At 41.3% G+C, this 19,394-nt stretch overlaps 1 protein-coding gene across 1 annotated transcript; it reads right to left on the bottom strand.

The window, feature by feature from the left end:
* Positions 1 to 10,066: 10,066 nt before the first annotated feature.
* On the bottom strand, positions 10,067 to 18,746 carry LOC144529944 (G-protein coupled receptor 83-like). The gene is made up of 4 exons (XM_078269318.1): positions 18,297 to 18,746; positions 17,577 to 17,702; positions 11,822 to 11,955; positions 10,067 to 10,976 (listed from the first exon to the last, which is right to left on the bottom strand). The coding sequence occupies exons 1-4, from the start codon at positions 18,744 to 18,746 to the stop codon at positions 10,277 to 10,279; spliced, it is 1,410 nt and encodes a 469-aa protein (XP_078125444.1). The 3' UTR covers positions 10,067 to 10,276.
* Between the last annotated feature and the right edge of the window lie 648 nt (positions 18,747 to 19,394).

Raw genomic sequence — 19,394 nt, 5'->3', positions numbered from 1 at the left:
TCTCCTCATTCATCCACTTACATCTGTCTTTGTTGACACCCGCCATTTGTGCAAACAGAGCGGAAATACTGGGCGGAAATTAACTAAAACTTCTTCTTCTTCGTTTCGTGGCAGGTTGCAACCATAAAATGACCTAAAACTTAATTGCAATTCATTATTTATTCGGCAAATAACGTTTCCATCAGCGTTTATCGCATAAGCCGTATATCGATCAAGATAAAATCTGATGAGACCGAACGTATTTCCTTTGAGTCGATATTCATGAAATTCAATCAAATTTTACTGTTTCCATAAGGCATTTTTCATTCGATATCACTTAATTCAGATAAAAACGTGTGGATGGAAACATAGCTTGTGTCAACCAGTCAAGTTGCAGCTTACATCCATGTATTTCCAGAGTCATATAATATATGTAGTGAAGATGGAAAAATAAAAGAAGGTAATAATTGATCAAGTCATAATAAGCATATGAATTCTTGAGTTATGGCCAAAAACGTGTTATGTGACTTCTCAGTGAAATTATAATCAGTTCATCCTTGAGTTAAAGTGGACGATTCTGCCAAATTTGAAGAAATTCCCTAAAGGCATTCCGGACGGACAAACATAATGCCTACGGCTACGGCTGTTGCTGGTGCAGAGGCATAACAATTTTTTTTAAAAAGTCTTCCTGCTGATCTCTGGAAACAGAAGAGGTAAAGCAAGAAAATTGTAGATTTAATTGTAGGTTTAAATGCAATAACATTTTGCCAATTTGCAATGGGTTGGATGAAAACAAAAAATTTATGTTTGAGCAGGTTCAGGAGGAAAGGTTGTCCATCGCCCACATTAAGCCTGTTTTATGTAACTGTGATTTCAGTTAAAAACAGTGGGTGAGCCACACTGCTCACATAACCAGCGTGCAGGTAGAATGTATAATGAAAATGTCGGTCTACTTTGTAACAAAATGAATGAAAGTTAAAATGAGAAACACTTAAGAGAGAAGGGCCAGACAAGAGGAGAAAGTATAGAAAAAACTGTTTGAGTTTGTGAGCTGCAAACTACTAGAAGGCCGCAAAGCAATGACAGTTTGGATAGACTAACACATGATGAAAATGGTCGGCAATGTGCCAGTCAGCAAGGTTATCCTGATAAGCATTTGACAAGATCATTTAAAAAGCTGGAAGTGGCGGTCAGAGAGCAGATGGATGTGTTGAGCACAAGACGGCAACCACCATGGCTGAATGTGGAAGCTGGTGTGAAAGCACCTCATAAGCTGCTCTTCTTCTATTGGCTGACAGAAGAACAACTATGTAGTAAAAGAGAAGAAAAAAAAAACGCTCTTGAAATTCAAAACTTTGGGTCACAACTTCACTTCTTTTTAATGTCTTTTTTTATCAATAGGAAGTGGTGTGTTAGGGTAGATGTCGTAGTCGTGACTAGGCAGGTGTAAACACTCGGGATGTGGTGTGTTAGGGTAGATGTCGTAGTCGTGACTAGGCAGGTGTAAACACTCGGGATGTGGTGTGTTAGGGTAGATGTCGTAGTCGTGACTAGGCAGGTGTAAACACTCGGGATGTGGTGTGTTAGGGTAGATGTCGTAGTCGTGACTAGGCAGGTGTAAACACTCGGGATGTGGTGTGTTAGGGTAGATGTCGTAGTCGTGACTAGGCAGGTGTGAACATTCGGGATGAGTTGGAGATGAAGTTGACAAGATGGGATTTTTATTGTTTTCCCAAATAAGGCCACGGAGGCAAAATAGGGACACAAAAATTAACAAAATTATGGAAAGCAAAAAAATATATACTTTCAAGAAGAGTCAAAACAATCACATAATATATACAACTGTTCACTAATTGACCTTAAATCAAGTCACTAATGTGAGGACATCCCACAAACTCCCTCAGGTATTCCCATAGACTGTATATAGAATAGACCAACAGATCTCGTTGCTCTGGATGGAGACTTCCTGCAAACTTCTCCTGTACTATACGGTAATTCCTCTACTATGCAACAATAAGTCCCGTAGTTATGACACAATCGTTTTTATTTTTACAAAAACGTCTACTACCGAGCCATAACATGAGATACAAGGTAATGGAGCCTTTTATACATTGTCGTGTTTCTTTAGAAATAAACAATGGACAAATAAAGTCTTTAAACTCTTCAGATGTAAAGTTATTTGCTGTCAAAATGAATGGCAGTCAATGGGATGCAAACAGGGGGTTTGAGTGCTTTGTAGCATCAAAATGGCGCCATAGGATTTACGCGTTGTGAGGAGTCGCTTACCCCCTTGGGTATTCCGCCAGCTCTGTGTCAAGCAAATACAACTGCTACTCTATATAGCCTGAAGCCCCGCCCCTAAAATTAGAACATACCAACAATACAACACAATGCAGGGGTGGCTCAGGTGAATAGACAGTAACGGCTCCATACAGCCAAAATTTATATATCTAAGCTAGACATTTACAGCATATCATGTATATGATTCACATTCAAATTAGACAAAGCCACAAGACATATTGATGGCTGAAAAATGTATTACTTAAAAGGTTCCGGTTAACTTCCTGTTACCCCAGAAGTCATAGACCCATTTAAACCCAAGGATCCGGCAAACTTTCCTTTAACAAAGAGAGCACATGTTGGTAAGACAAAGATTAGGCCTACCTGTTACCTTTTCTACTCAACAAACACACATAGTTACCAGAAGACATTTGTGTTGCGTGGATATTTTAACCTGTCATGTCTGTAAAGTAAATGGTAATTTAAACAGTCAGCATGGTGTATTGATGGTTGTAGCTATAGCATATAAATCACCGCAGTATTAGATGTTAAATGTGTAGTCCTATATACAAGAAAGCTACGGGATTACTGTAGGGAATTTGATGAATGGCTAGGTTAACAGATGATTTGAAAACAGTGTGATAATTAACAGAACATATTGACAGACTAAACAAACATATAGAGGAAACATTTACACTCAATCTTTTGAGATAAAATAGGTAGCGCATTGTCAAATCTGCCTTCTTGCAGAGAATTGGATCCAGAATCAGAAATGCTTTGATCAAACTGTGGCTGAAAACTGAAATACTATAAATATTACACATACAGTTTTTCTTGATTGCTTTGACCTGTTTAAAGAAACTGGGATCCACACGGTTTTCATCATCACTGTCTCAGCAGAGCAGAAGACACCGCTTGCAAATGTGTTAACCCTTTCTCATTGGATTGACACATTCCCCCCACCCTTTTGCAGAACAGTTAACAAGGATGTCATTCAAGCAGTCCAAACTCCATTGTTTTAGCTATGGTAACCAAACAGAAACCATCTGTTCCTAACTATTAGAAACTACCTACATCAGTATGAAATCACTGAAGCACCTGTTTGACACTCCACACACATCTTCAATTAGCAATCAGTCTGCAGGCCTTTAAGGTGCAGCGTCTGTGTTGTTCTTTGCCAACATGGATGGAAGAGGTCAAAGGCAGATGAGTGAGAGTGAGAGTGAGAGTGAGAGTGAGAGTGAGAGTGAGAGGGGTCTGAAGAAGAGGAGTCCGAGTGCGAGGTGGAGGTATAGTTGGAAGGGCTCAGGTTTCTGATGAAATTCGGGCAACTGTTATTGATCACGTTATCAATCATGGCCATGTGGCCCCATCATCAAGACAGAAGTATCAGTAGTGGCTATTTCTTATACTCTACAGTAATAGATGTTTATACTTTATTGTAAGAGATTTTATTTTTATTTTCTTAATTTCTTATACTCTAATATATTTTATTTTGGTTTACATGTAATTTGTGTAATATTTACAGTATTTCAGTTTTCAACCACAGTTTCAAAAGAAGAATCAATGGAATCAAAAAAATTTGCATCAAAGCATTTCTGATTCTGGATCCAATTCTTTGCAAGAAGGCAAATTTGTCAACAAATGGCACTGGCATGAAAGCTACGTACAGTAATAGGCTACAGTGACAAGCAATGGAGTGCTGTATTTTGTATTTTGTTGCCCACTGTTTAATGGTTGATTGGAAGAGCTCATACACTTGTTTGTAAGTTGTGTTGTTTGAAGGCAAAATTTTCTCTTGTTGCATATTTTAAATGTTTTGGCACGGTTAGAGCCTTTTGCAAACAAAATGTGTCATTTTGACCATGAGTGCCACTGTTTCAGCCTGTGTGTTAACTGTTTTGAAAAATGTGGAGTTTGAGTTGACTGCTGCATCAAAGCAATCAAGAAAAACTGTAATACATGTAAACCAAAATAAAATCTATTAGAGTTTAAGAAAATAAAAATAAAATCTATTACAGTAAAGTATAAACATCTATTACTGTAGAGTATAAGAAATAGCCACTGTTGATACTATTCTGTCTTGATGATGGGGCCACATGGCCTTACCCTGCAGACTGACTGAAGATTTGTGTGAAGGAGTGTCAAACAGGTGCTTCAGTGATTTCATACTGATGTAGGTAGTTTCTAATAGTTAGGAACATATGGTTTCTGTTTGGTTATCATAGCTAAAACAATGGAGTTTGGACTGCTTGAATGACATCCTTGTTAACTGTTCTGCAAAAGGGTGGGGGGAATGTGTCAATCCAATGAGAAAGGGTTAACACATTTACAAGTGGTGCTCTGCTGAGCCAGTGATGATGAAAACCGAGTGGATCCCAGTTTCTTTAAGCAGGTCAAAGCAATCAAGAAAAACTGTAATCATAACCCAACATAATAGAGAAAACATTTGGCCTTCTGAAGCGCCATAATGACATACTGTAAAAAGCAATGGCATTCACAATTTTAATCAAATGATCATTGAATATTTGGCAACAATCTCAAAGTTTGATGTCAGTTGGAGACAATACCAGGCCCCTCTGACTGGGTCAAAAAGGTTCATATTAGAATCCGTGAATTTTGTTGAAAGTGGCAGTTCTTTTGTGACATACACATCTTCAGTAGGCTATAACCTTTAGAAAAAATCCCAATGAATATAAACACTGGAAATTATGTTGTCATTATTTCAAAATTAGGGGTTAAAAGCACAGAAGCCCAGCTGTGTTTGGTTGGATGCAGTTGGCAGTGTTCACAAATGGGAAGTCAGTCCCCAGTGGTGACTATGGGAACCAGTGTGGAGGAAAATAAGTGTAAAACGCTGATCATTTGTTAAATGAGTGTCTTCCAGTCATATTTCAACAATTTTTGTACATCATTACAAAGATATGGAACTTAGTTATGACATTTTCATAATGGCCAAATGTACTGCAGGTCAGTATTTGCACAATCAAATGAAGTCTGACTCATGCTGAGAGCTTCTGTCCCAACATCCCACCTTTAATATGCAACTCCTGATACAGTGATGTTCTGTAAATGGCATTGTGTTGACAATGCTGGTCAGGATGACCCTTATTGGCTCACAAGCTCTTAGACCACTTATTTGGTATTATCCACATTTCCACTTCTACTCAGGGTCCTCCATCAGGTACAATAGTTTAAAGCAGATTGACAGGATGTGTGAGTCCCACTTTCTCACCTGCAGCTCAAATGTAAGAGCAGTTCTCTGTTTTGTGGAAGTGGGAACATCTCTGTACATAATTGCACATACACATTACACTGTGAATGTTTTCACAGTCCTATACAAAACTGTTCAGTTCTATATTCTTTATGAAAATCGTTATATATTTTTATTGTCAGTTAGTTTAATTTTATTTATGCTTCTTGACTGTTTGTGGTACTTATTTTATCTTTTATTTTCTCTACTAAAAAAACTACAAAAAAAGATATCTGTTCTTAAATAGCTATCCTCCCTTTTATCACGATTACTTAATTTGATTACTAACACATCCATATAAGTGTTGTCCCATTAGAAATATGTACATTTTCTAATAGAAAACAAACCTCACACTTCATTTCCCCATTTCTACCCTGCTCTTTCTTTCACTGATGTGGAGAAGAAAAGTGGCAGCTTCAGCCTGAAGGAAGAATAGCAGTATGTGTCCAATAGCAGAGTTTAGACTATTCTAATTAGCACAATCAGTCAATTATACTTTAAAAAGCCACCAATCACAGTAGGACAAAGAAAGGCTTGTAACAGAGTAGTTTTACACTGTGGTATATTGCATGCTAACATTCTGAGCAGGTATAATGTTTACCATATTTGCTACTATGCTATCATGTTTGTTTAGAATGTTGCTAATATTAAGTACAGCTTTGTTGATATCATCATAGAATCAAAGTATTGGACATGTTAAGTCGGCTTTCTCATTGTTGTCTTTGGATGTGTATTTGGACTCACAGATGTGTTGAACTGTTGCAAATTGTTTCCAAAAGTGGGGTGAGTTTGCTGATTTGGGTTCTGCGTATATGAGATTAGTATTTAATCCTGATCAAACATGCTGTCGGGATGCTGGAGAATTGCTTGCATTGTGGAATGGTGCTCCTGGAAAAGATTAGGCCAAGACCCTAGTCTGTTCTAGATATTCCTCCCCTCTTGCTATCTCTACTAATACAACCACAAAATGTAAAAGCTGATGGCATTGTGAAATGAATGGGTTTGAAAAGAAGACAATTACTGAGCCTTCCTCGCTGTTTTATATAGGCCTATGTATCTCTATAGCTCTGATGTGTAGCTATATTTTTGTATGCCCGTCAGTATACAGTGTAGATTTTATAATTTTAATGTATGTTATATATGACATTGTTGCCTTGGTTATACAATACAATGAAAATTATGAAAGGGAAGTGCTCTTTGCTCACCTGAATACACAAGGTCAAATCCTCTTTTTCAGAAACTCTGAAAATAATAATAAAATTGCCTCACTATTGACTTATACGACCAGCATGTCTACATTTTTAGTATAACCTCAGACCAAAAAAACAGCAAGGTTAAGCAGTTAATATAGCATACAGTTAAATTGATATTGATTTCTTTTTTTTACATTGCTTAGCTTCCATGACTGTCCTCCTGCCTGCTTCTCCAGTCTGCAGGCGTGCCAATTGCCATCTACTGTAATACATTGACTATGGATAAGTACCTCAAACAACCCCACTTCAAAAGATTCAAACTATTCCTTCAACACAGTTTCCTTCAACAATCCCCACAATCTTTCTCTAACCAGGTATTGTAGTCCCCATAACCTTAGTCTGTATCGACAACGTCAAGGTGCCGTGGGAAATTCCGCCGGATAGCCCTCTTTTTAGGCCGGATGTCCCACACCTTCCGCTTTCTTTGTGTCGGCATTCTAAACTCTGGTCGATTTATGAGGACTATGGTTAACTGCTCCTCAGTTCTCTGCAGGGTAAATCCAGACAGCTAGCTAGACTTTCTATCCAATCTGAGTTTTCTGTAGCACAACTTAAACCACTTTTGAACGTACACGTTCCACCAAAACGAGTTCCTTTCTGAGGCTATTTTGCAGCGGCGCCGTCATTGTGTCCGGTGCTTAGCGCCGCCCATGGCGATTGTGCTTGGTTGAAAGAAATGCCAATAAACCAGAGCACGTTTTTCTCCCATCCTGGAATGCTGTGTGGACTCGCCAGACCCTCCTTCCCAGCGCTGTGGAGGAAGGTCTGGCAATGCGAGACTACCATAACCTTAACCATGGCAACAGATTTAAAAAAAGATTTATTGAAGTTGTTAAATGGAAATATGCATGAGTTATTTTGGAATGTACGGAAAAACTAATTGTTATATAGTAATTGGGTTCTCTGGTGCATGACACATTGTACTGCTTTGATCCATCGGATTAGAGTGCTCTCTCCCACCAGCCAGACAAATACCTGTTGGCTACCTCTTGTTCCCACGGGACGCTTAGTTAGAGCATAAATGTCACTCAGACTAACTGTCAGTGGACAAAATGAATACCATCTCAAGAGAAAAGTATGCCATGTGTCATGACTGTACAGAAATATTTCTTAACAGCAGCTCTCCTGGAACTACTATTCTGTATACACTGTGTACTGTTTCTGCTTTTCTTATCATTAGATAAGTATGTCCCATGAAATGTGTATTATATGTACGCCAAGTCTCCAAATTCTCTCGAAGGTATTTTGTGGTTGAAATGCTCTTTTTCCCCAGCATCGTTTAGAATTAAAGCGATTATTATTGTTCAATCAGTGCCTTTTGATATTTCTAGAAAAAAAGTAATAAAAGTCTGAATGTCAAACACAATGTTTAGTTGCTTTTATTTAATATATCTTAGGGTGTTGTGGTGTCAAACACACAAAAACATGTTTAAAAACAAGAAACACACAGAAAACCACATTATGTTACTAACATTCCTGAACTACTAACTTTGGAAAACTACATTAAGAAGAGAAATAAAGTTGCAAATATTTTACATATTGATCATTACCTCTGTGGCCAATAAGCCAACCAACAACAACAACAGTTTTCAGCAGTTTTTCTTTTACATAACTGTGCACATGTACATCAAGATGTACACACATTTTACTGTTCTCACTTTCTTAGATATAGAACATATTTTGTGTACAAGAAACACTGAACACTCACAACAATATATTTTCAGCATATTTTCACTGCCATTTATGCTTTTCAAATAAATGTTATGTTAAGTAATGTGAGGGAAAGACAAAAGTCTCCTATTCCATTTCATTTTTTACAATGCTGGAACACAATAATGACACACCCTTTAAAGCTGAAAATGTATAATACATATTTTGAAACCACAATTGATTTTCAGCTGTATAAAACAACGACATACTGTAGCAGAAAATACACACTTTTCTATTCCTAATGTCTATTCCTAAAGACGCAGCAACATAAGTTTCTAATAAACAGCTGATGTGATTTTCGGTCAAAAATATGCATTTTTTTCTTAGCTAGATGCTTTTGGTCCATTTTACTCCAGATGTCCTGAAGACCAGCTGCAGTCTGGTTTGAATACCATCAAAATTGGGCTTTATTGGGCTTCCTGTTTCTCAGAGCCGTAATGTGATGTGATGGAATATGACCTGTCTTCCACAGGAAAGTGTTCTTTTCCCAATTACATTTCTTCATGTAAAAATGAGACATGATGACCGATGACAGATGACCAGCTGGGATAAGCACATCCACATTGCTTCCTTTCATTGGCAGAATAAATTGGCCACTTGCACACTATACAGAAGGTGCAAGACATGAAAAAGGTGAAAAGGGCAATAAGTAACAGTGGGAAATCTGGCAGTCACAAAAGTAGAGGCTATTATTCTGTTTGCTTAGTTGCTTGTCATTGAATGGAAGCGTTAGAGATTGTTGCTCGCTATGTACCCCTACCTATGACCTTTACACAGTGATGAAGAGACTGTAGACCTTGTTGACCTGAGGTATATTTAATAGTTAGAGTAAAACTTCAGTTACACATTGATGATTATGTGGATATATGGGCAACATGAAACTCCACTTAACCAATGTCAAATAAACTGTGAGCACCTGCAAGCTAGTGGACAGTGTGGACCAAAATAAAACTGGTCATCTTCATCATGGTTTGGTGGTTTGTAGACAGGAGGACTGACGACCAAAAATTTTGTTTTTCTCACAATTGTCAATTTTCATCCCAGACAGACCCAAAATCACACAGTGTAAAGGGGCTTTTACAGCAATTAAGAGACTAAACAGTCAATTGTTCAGAGTAATACTGTGAGAATACGAAGAGGAAGATAAGTTACATAGACTGCTGTAATATTTTGTTGGTGCATTTTCTTTCCATGTGAATACGGCCCATGTGTGAACGGAATTTTATTCTCAACACTTTCATATATGCACTGAGATTCCTACCTTGTAGGCAGAATGGTAAAAATGTTTAAAGGCAAATACTTGAGCAGTTCTTGTCACAACTGAATGATATATTTTTTTCACAGTTCCAGAGAGATTTCGGGGGATGAATAAATTAATGGTTTGTTGCTATCCCTGCTAGAGTTTTACGACTACAAAGTTATATTTTTTCTTTCATAAGAATATATTAACGATATTCCGATAAAGGAGTTTTACGTGACATGACGTTTGCATCACATTGCACCCCTTGCATGCACATCATGTATATTATAGTGTCAATGCTACAGTATTAAGACAATTTCAAAAAATTGGACTTTATCTCCAGAACACCTACTGAATGGACCTTGTGGTGAGATTGTTTTTTTCAGCTGTTGTTTCCAAGCTCAAAGCTCGAACTTTTAATCTCAACTGTCAAGCAGACATGGAGCAGAAGTCATTAAAGTGCACAGACAACTGGGCATACTCCAGAACACCTGCTATTTTTTTACGGGCTGAGGAATCTTAAACACCATAATCCCATCACATTGTGACAGTTATTTCCGGTCAGTTTACAGCCACGATGGGCTCCACTGAGAGGATGTCAGTTCTTCCTGTGAGGACCTGCCTGGCGATGAAGAGCACGTGTGTATCTTTGAGGTTCTGGGACTGACTGGACAAAGCCTGACTCTGCTGTGAGGAGGCATGGCCCAAAGCATCCCTTGGCCTCGAGGACTCGTTGTCAGGCCAAGCAGTCCTGTGACAAGGAGCAGCTACAGGGTGGAGCTCTGGCTCCATCCCGACCACCGCCCTCCGTTTCCTCCTGCACATGTCGAAGAGGAGTCTCAGCTCCTGGCGGAAGGTGGGGTTCAGACAACAGTAGATGAAAGGGTTGTAGCAGGTGGAGCTCATAGCCAGCCAGTGAAAGCAGAAGTACAGGGCGTTAGAGGAGTGGATAGCCTGGCTGGACAGCAGCACCACGTAGCAGTTGAGTGGGAACCAGCAGACAGCAAACACCCCGACCACCAGGAGCAACATGGCCAGCGTTCGCCGCCGCTTTCTTCTCCGGGCAGCATGCTGAGCTGTTGTGGTGTCACCGATGGCATTTTGGCGCCACAGTCGGCAGGCCACTGTGGTGTAGGAGGCGGAGATGATGAGGAGTGGCAGCATGTAAAGTAATATGAAGGTCAGGAGGTCAATATACTGCCAGTAGACATCTGATGGCTCTGGGAAGTCTGGGACACACAGGCTGCGCTCCTTTTCCTTACTGGTGAGGAGAGTTACAGTACAAAGGAAGCAATAATGACAGATTAGGGAACAAAGTGAGCATTAAGTCACAGGTCAGTGTGAGGGCTGCAACTAACAATTATTTGTATTAGTGATTATACTTTTGATGATTTTCTTGACTCATTTTATTGTCTATAAAATGGCAGAAAATTGTGGCATTGCCCATTATAACTCCCTAGAGCCCAATGAAACAAATTAACATAGTTTATTTGGTCCAATAACCCCAAAATAGGCAGTTAGCCTAACTATGATAAATGACAAAAAACAAGGCATTTTTGCTTGAAAACTGACTCAAATGATTAATAATTTGTTTAAATTTAAATTTTATTTTTTTAATAGTTGCTAATAAATTTCCTGATGATTAAATAATGTTATTATGTGTCTCTAATCTGACATGCTTTGCATATTCAGCAAACCTGCCCACAAATAACAATCCTAATGTAATCCTGTGTAATCTATCACATTTTTGCCTTCATTTTGGGGGACTTTCTGCTATTTCTCCCCACTCTGTCAAAGTCCTTACATTCACAATTCTGATGCCTCCATATTAGTTTACGTTAGGCCCCCTAGCAGCCAGAGTAATTATGAATCTTATCCATTGTTGGAGAGCCACAAAGTCTGCAGAGGGAGGAGGTCGTTGTTGATGGGAACAATACGTTGGAGTCAACTGACATTCAACCACGATGGGTTTTTACTCCATGAAGATGCTTCACATCGATGGAGTCTAATCACCAAAGTGTTCTACTATTGCTAACCTCATAAAATAATATTACACACTTCCTCTGGATCTATCCTTATTAAAATGTATGAGTGTGTATAATTTACCTGTATGTAAAAGTCAGGAGTTTTTGGTAGATTGCATGAGGGAGGGAGAAGCAGCTGGCCATTATCCAGATAACAGCGACCCAGAAACCGCCTTGTGTCGAGGACATGCGAAGTCTCAAAGGGTGCAAAATCACCTGAAACAAAATTTACCTCACACAGATCAAAGTCAGTGCAAACACACACTTCATATGTTTGTTTACTGTGACACAACATCCCTGCTGAACTCAGTTGTACAGTCATACCGAATATATGCAACTCCAAGACCCCAGTATGCAGATATATTGAAATACACCATTTTTAGAATAGGTGAGAATAACACACTGCATGCACAAAATGCAAAGAACATGCAAAACTGCATGGATTAGCATAAAGTGAGAATGTCTGAAAAGGGTAGCGTTGTGGGTATCCATAAAGGCCATTTTGATTCAGATATCTTGAGGTTTGAGGTCAAGGGACCCCTTTGAAAATGGCCATGTCAGGTTTTCCTTCGCCAAAATTTAGCCTTAGTTTGGAGCGTTATTTAGCATGTAGACCTTTACGGCAAGCTAGCCACATTGGTTGGTACCAATGGATTACTTTGATTGTCTAGTTTCATATGATAATGATGATCACTGGCTGTCCTGCGATCTCTTCCTAACACTACAGTATCCTACAGTTTCTGATGTGGTTTTGTAATTTAAAATAAATAGACTTACCAAACGCAACACAACTGCGGCACTGTTCGTGTTGCACAGGTGACATATTGATAAAAATTACACAGGGACCTCCCTGGCTTACAGTTATTAAAATCACCCATGACGAAGTTTGGTGCTTCAGGTGAAATCCCCTGAAGCCGCTGCACACATTTCACCATAGCCCGAGTCACTAGGTCGGCATTAGCCTTCGGGTGAATATAAACAAGTGTTACAAATATCTGTGGGAATTCCCTGGGCAGATAGAAGGGGCGTAGAGATACAGACAAAACTTCTATATCAGGAGTACACAGTTTTTCTCTGACAATCACCATATTGCACCATTTCTTGTTTAAATAAAGACATAAGCCTCCACCAAGTGATTTTCCCGTCACTGAGGAATCTCTGTCAAGACAGACAGGTTCCCCAAAACAGTCCAACTCAAAATCAGAGAGTGGAGCCTGATCTTTGAGCCACGTCTCTGTCAAGGCGAGGAGACAGGCGGATCTGTATTCTGAAAGGAACTTTACTTTTGCCTGAAGCTCGTCCACTTTATTTCGAAGGGACTGGACATTGGCGAGGATAATTGAAGGAAGAGGTATCCGACAATGGCCTTGTCGCTTCAATCTTTGCCGTACGCCGCCGCGTCTCCCCCTTTTCCTCGCTCCTGTCCTGGGTGCAGATCAGTTAAAAATCCAGGTTAGTAAGGACGCTAAAACCAGATTAAACGTTAAAAGACAACACTCTCACTCTGCACTCTGCTGCTGCCTGTCGCCATTACAGCGCCAAGGCCTCTTTTTAGCATCGTGGCTACGAGTGTGGCTATCTTTCCTCACAGTTAAACTCGAACACACCTACATTTGACTCACAAACTTAAGTCACAAATATAAACCAGGATGCTTTAAGCTTGACATTTACAGCTACACCTACATTTCTGATATCAAGAGATGCCTGCTATATTTACTTGAAATCATTATTCTCCATCTCAACACTAGCTCCCTTAAAATTCAGCACCATGGACAGCGTGCCCCAATTCCATTCTATGTCTAAGCACATTACATTGAACATAGTGTGTTCACATTGGAAAATGAAAATAAAGCACAAAGTATGTATGCATATTAAAATACCCTTGATTTTTGAGTGGGCTTTGGTGGACACTAGTCTCCCACAAAGCTATGTAAATCCTCGGCTTCACTTTCTCCTGCACCTAACAGAATGATCTGACCACTTGGACCCAGCAGAGAGGCTTCCTTTTTCCTGGTGGGTTCCCATTTTTTTTTGTTTTTCTTTTCTACTGTTTGCTGCTCCAAGCTACCTGGAATATGGATCCTGCATCCTCCATGACTGATGAGCTTTACGAGGTAATTTGCGACCTAATTGAGCTTAAACCCATGTGGAAGGAAGCTGACAGTGATTACCAGAAGGAGGCTATTCTGTAGTTTGCTCGTGTTAAAGTGTCAGAAAAGCCTTGGCTAGAGGACTCTATTCCAGACTGGGTTAAACGCTTCTTGTCAACTCCAGCTCATTCCTCTGCTAAGGGTTTGTGTGCTTCCAAGCCAGCTAAATCCACCAACGCTCCTCTTCTCACTCCCGGCCTACCCCAGTGCCAGCAAACACCCACCAGCCTGTCTGTTGCTCAGCCCACTAGGACTTTGACTTCTGGATTTTTGTCAGTCACCCAGCCTGCTCCTTTGCCTAGTTCTCCTAGTCCTGTCAGTTCGCCACCTGGAGGAGAGCCAGAGACTCGTATAACTATTTTTCAATATTTTGCCAAGTGTGCAAGACGGACTGAGGAGGCCAAAGCAGCCAGCCTTCAAGGTCCAGTATGCTTTCTAGCAGCTCCCCTGAACTCCTGTCTATCAGCTCAGCAGCTGTCTGTTCAGCAGATACCCCCGACTGCAAGCAATCTTTTGAGGGCACTCGCCTAGCCATCTTCCCTGGGAACCGTGGAGGCCGGAGACGGGGAAGAAGACAACATGTCTCCCGACGCCATGCCCTGCTTCATCCTCTCTTCAGCCCAGAGTCCTCGCTTTCCAGCGGCCCTGAACCCGTGCTGTCCACGAGCCAGAGCCCGTGCTGTCCAGCGAGCCAGAGCCCGAGCTGACCAGTGTTCCAGAGCTGATCAGTGTTCCAGAGCTGACCAGTGTTATCAGTGTTCCAGAGCTGACCAGTGTTCCTGAGCTGACGTGCAGCCGCCCAGAACCGCCGCTGGCGTGCAGCCGCCCAGAACTGCCACTGACGTGCAGCTGCCCAGAACCGCCGCTGACGTGCAGCCGTCTAGAGTCCCAGCTGACGTCCAGCCGTCTAGAGTCCTAGCTGACATCCAGCCGTCTAGAGTCCCAGCTGATGGCTCTTCTAGAGTCTTCCAGTCATCCAGAGTCTACGTCGACTGACCTCCCAGAGTCTACGTCGACTGACCTCCCAGAGTCCACGTCGACTGACCTCCCAGAGTCCAAGTCGACCGCTCTCCCAGAGTGTTCGCTTACGGGCAAGCCAGTGACTATGCCAGTCTCCGGTGCCCCAGAGACGTCCTCACGGACGGCCCCCAGAGGGTTTTGCCTTCACGGACGGCCTTCAGAGGGGTTTCGCCTTCGCCACCGGCCTTCAGAAGGGATTCGCCTTCGTGGCCGGCCTTCAGAAGGGATTTGCCTTCGCAGACGGCTTCCAGAGGGGTTTCGCCTTCACAGATGGCCTCCAGACGGATATCGTCTTCGCAGACGGCCTCTAGAGGGGCCCCGCCCTCGACCTCCTGCTTGGCCGCCTGAGGGGCTCTACCTTCGCCAACGGCCACCTCAGATTCCTCGACGTCCTGTTCGGTCACCTGAGGGGCTCTACCTTCGCCGACCTGAGAGGCCGCCTGAGAGGCTTCGCCTTCTCCGACGGCTGCCTCAGAGTCCTCGACGTCCTGCTTGGCCACCTGAGGGGCTCTACCTTCGCCGACCTGTTCGTCCACCTGAGGATCTTCGCCGTCCTGCTCGACCTCCTGAAGGTCCTCGATGGCCTGTTCGGCAGCCCAAGGGGTTACGCCTTTGTTGCTGTCCGCAGCCCTGGACCCCAGGACTAGTTGGCCGCAGCACCTCAGTGCCCAGGCCCCTGTGTCCTCAGTTCCCTAGGACCCACTGTCCTCAGTTCCCTTGCCCTGTTTTGTCTCTTGTGCCTTGTCTTGTGTTTCCTCATTACCCTGTTTATTTAGTCTTTGTCTTCCTGCTGTCCGGTGTCAGATCATTGTGTTTTTGTGTTTGCTGGTTCCTGTCGTATCTCCCAGTGTCAGCTCCCATCAGTTTCTGTGCTTCTTGTTTATTCCCGTTTTTTGTACTCCCTTGGTTTTTTGGATTCTCTTTGTCTTAATTTTTGGTATTGGTTTTTGCCTGCTGCTGCGCTCAGGACTTCCTTGGTTTATTTTTGTGTTTTATCAATAAATCCTCTTCTTCACTTTCTCCTGCCTGCCTGCCTGCCTGCTCTCTCTGCCTTTGGGTCCTCAACTTCCATGAACCTAACATTTTTTGCATTGGGAGCTTTCACTGTGCGAAGTCTGCATTGTTGATTCATGTAGGGAAAAGTCAATGGACGAGGGAACAATTTCAAACACTGCTGTAAAACAAGATTACAGCTTATAACGTACAGTGTCCTCAGGTATCTCCAATTCACCAGTGCTGTAGTTGTCTTTCTAACCACAACTATGCCAAGAGTAGTGGAGGAAGAAAGTCTGTCTGGCTCATTATTTCATTATTTCCTTCAGATTCAACAAGAGAACTCAATTCAAGCTGAAAAAATACTCTTACGCCTCTATTAAAAAAGGACACTACAATAAAGCATTTTTTGAAATGTCCATTTCCCAAACTTGTCTGGACGTCTTCAATTGCATTGGTTAGCCATCGAGGTTTTCAAACTGTGGCGAGTTGAACAACTAACAAAACAACAGGAAGTCATTATTTATAGTTTGGCCCGCTGTTTAGCCTGCTTATCAGTCTGAAGCTGCAGCAGCTGCTGTGACACGCGGCTCATAGAGGTGATTAGGGTACTTCAAAACCCTTAGCACCTAATTGCTGTAATTTGTGTGAAAATTTGTACTTCTGAGAAATGTGAACCCACATACACTAAATTCAAAAATGTCCCTTGGGATGAATAAAGTATCTATCTATCTATCTACACACATAATACACATACGTGTAGATTCAGGATATACTTTTTCTTGCTTCTCAGAAAAATGACCCCTATGGCTGAGACATAAAACTTTATTAGATTGTTACTGATGCATCAATACGTAAGCAGCCGTTAATGGTTGTAGCTGATTTAGGAGGAGCTACTTTACAATATATGTCTACAGTCATAATTTAGTTCAGTGGCTCCCAACCTAGGGGTCATATCCATCCAAAGGATCATAAGACGAATTTGAGGGGTCGTGGGATGATAAATGGGAGAGGAAAAGACTCAATAACAAATCTATTTTGGTTTTTTACTTTTCTCTAATCTTTGCTATTTGTGAAATATTGGATATTATATTATATTAATATAATGTCCTTTCATAACTCATCATTGTACACTATATGAAACGCTTAGCTCTATTAGCCCTCTCCCATCATAAGAAGACAGCAACATTGACTGCAGTTAATTTTTAAATGTATACAATTCCATTACCCTTACTATTTAAAACAGTTTATGGTACCTTTCTCCTCTAATTATAGTAATTTGATAAACTTTTTTTTCTGTTTCCTGCAATCTCTAAATCACTAGCTAAGAAAGCCTATGTTTAGATTGGAATAGATTGTTTAGATTGGAATAACCTACCGGTAAATATATGCTCCATATTATCCTTGTTATTATAAAATCAGTTGTACATGTCCATAATAACACCTCTATTTTCATGTTTTATGTAAGGAATAATGTGAGCGAGCCAGTCATTATTGCAAATTAGAACCTGGACAGGGTGATGCAGGACCCTGACGCGAAGCAGAGGATATCCAACAACATTCACCTCCACGTCATATATTCACAGCATAGTGTTCTGTACTTCACATAGTAATGGTATCAAGCAATTATGCTGTCAAAGGACAGAAGAGCATCACTGCTTCATGTAGACCAACCTGCCGACGGTCCAGTGCGATTGCGGTGAGTGTGAGAGTGGAGACATGCAGAGAGCAGTACTGTACAAAGCGACTGATGTGACACATTGTCCTCCCAAACACCCAAGTGCTGTTCACGAACCGGACCTGGGGAAACACACACACACACACACACACACACACACACACACACACACACAATAGATCATGTACACCTATCAACTTACCAACCTCATCCATCCATCAAAAAGACATTAGTTGACACTGTTAGGTTCAGTTCCTGTGATGATTGATAGTTTTATGACCACTATAGCCACTCATTGCGTTGTGTGTCTTCTGACTAATTTTAATTGGCCATGCTTTTAAAGTCATAAACCCAGGGAACAAATAGCCTACTGGATTTATGTATTGATTCACTTGTCTGTGTCTCTCTCTCTCTCTCTCTCTCTCTCTCTCTCTCTCTCTCTCTCGCTCTCTCTCTACACACACACAAAATATAACTCAACTAATAAATGATGATGTATTATTATTATTATTATTATTATTATTATTATTATTATTATTATTATAAGTTAAAGCTATAACAATATAACAAAACTGTCGGCGCGTCCACATGATACAAGCCTTCATTCGAGTTTCTGCGCGTGAAAGTCACTGAACGCTCAAGATTTCTCTGTTTTTGAACACAACTACAAAACATAGACATTTTAATGCAATATTACACATTATAGGTGGTCCTACCAGGGTGAAAGGCGTATTGAGGACAGTGATGAAGATATCAGCAACAGCGAGGTTCATAATAAACAAGCTGGTGGCGGACAGGGTGCGTTTGTTTTTAACCACCACATGGCACACCAGAGTGTTCCCGAACAGGGAGATCACAATGATCAGGGAGTAGGCGGCCACCAGCAGCGCCTTGACTCTGCCGTCCTGCGACTCCCCGCCGCTGCGCTTCTTACTGGCCAGAGACCGCCAGTCCTCCAGCATCCCCTCGTCAAAGTCCAGGAGGAAAAATCCAGAAGTCCGGTTATCCAACTGGCCTGAAACGTTAAGGAAATGCTTCGTGTAAGAAAATATTCCCTGTCCCAGAAGTGAGGAGTCGTTGAGTGTGTGTCCCGCTGCTGCTGCTGCCGCCGTGTCGGGGCTGCCCATGCAGATCACCACACATAACCAAACACGCGCAGCTCTCATTTTGCCAATATTTTCTTATTATTATAATAATACTTTATTAATTGTTATTATTGTCATTACTAGATACTACTACTACTACTATTATTATTATTAGCCTATTATTATTTTCTAAAAGCTGCACACCTGCTGCGTCCCTCGTGTCACTGTGGAGATGCTGAAGCATGAGCAACATGTTGCGTGATGCGACTCAGCAGCACAACTGCTCTTTTTAAACCTTTAGAGAGAGAGAGAGAGAGAGAGAGAGAGAGAGAGAGAGAGAGAGAGAGAGAGAAATAGATCGCTTCCAGTATGAAATTGAAACCAGACAGATAATCACTTCTCTCTTGAGCTCTGCACTGGTGTTGCCAAATCAATCACGTTGTTGACTTATTTGATCACTATTTGTACTAAAGAAACCATGCAAATATTTTCACTGTTACTTGATTTAAGTATAGCATTTGTGATAATCTGGTAGATAAAGGGGAACTTTTCCAGTAGCCTAGGCCTATCCTACGAATAACTTGCTAGCTCGAAATCAAAGAGCATCCTGATTTTACTTCAGTGTCTTAAAGCAACACTAGGTAACTTTTCCCGCTTTGGTCCCCCAACAGGTTGGAAGCGGATGTAATGGAGAATTCTGCTTCCAACCTGTAGGGCGACCGAAGCGGG

This window comes from Sander vitreus, chromosome 2, assembly GCF_031162955.1.
Source record: "Sander vitreus isolate 19-12246 chromosome 2, sanVit1, whole genome shotgun sequence".
Classification (NCBI taxonomy): domain Eukaryota; kingdom Metazoa; phylum Chordata; class Actinopteri; order Perciformes; family Percidae; genus Sander; species Sander vitreus.
This window is presented reverse-complemented; position numbering and strand designations above follow the sequence as displayed.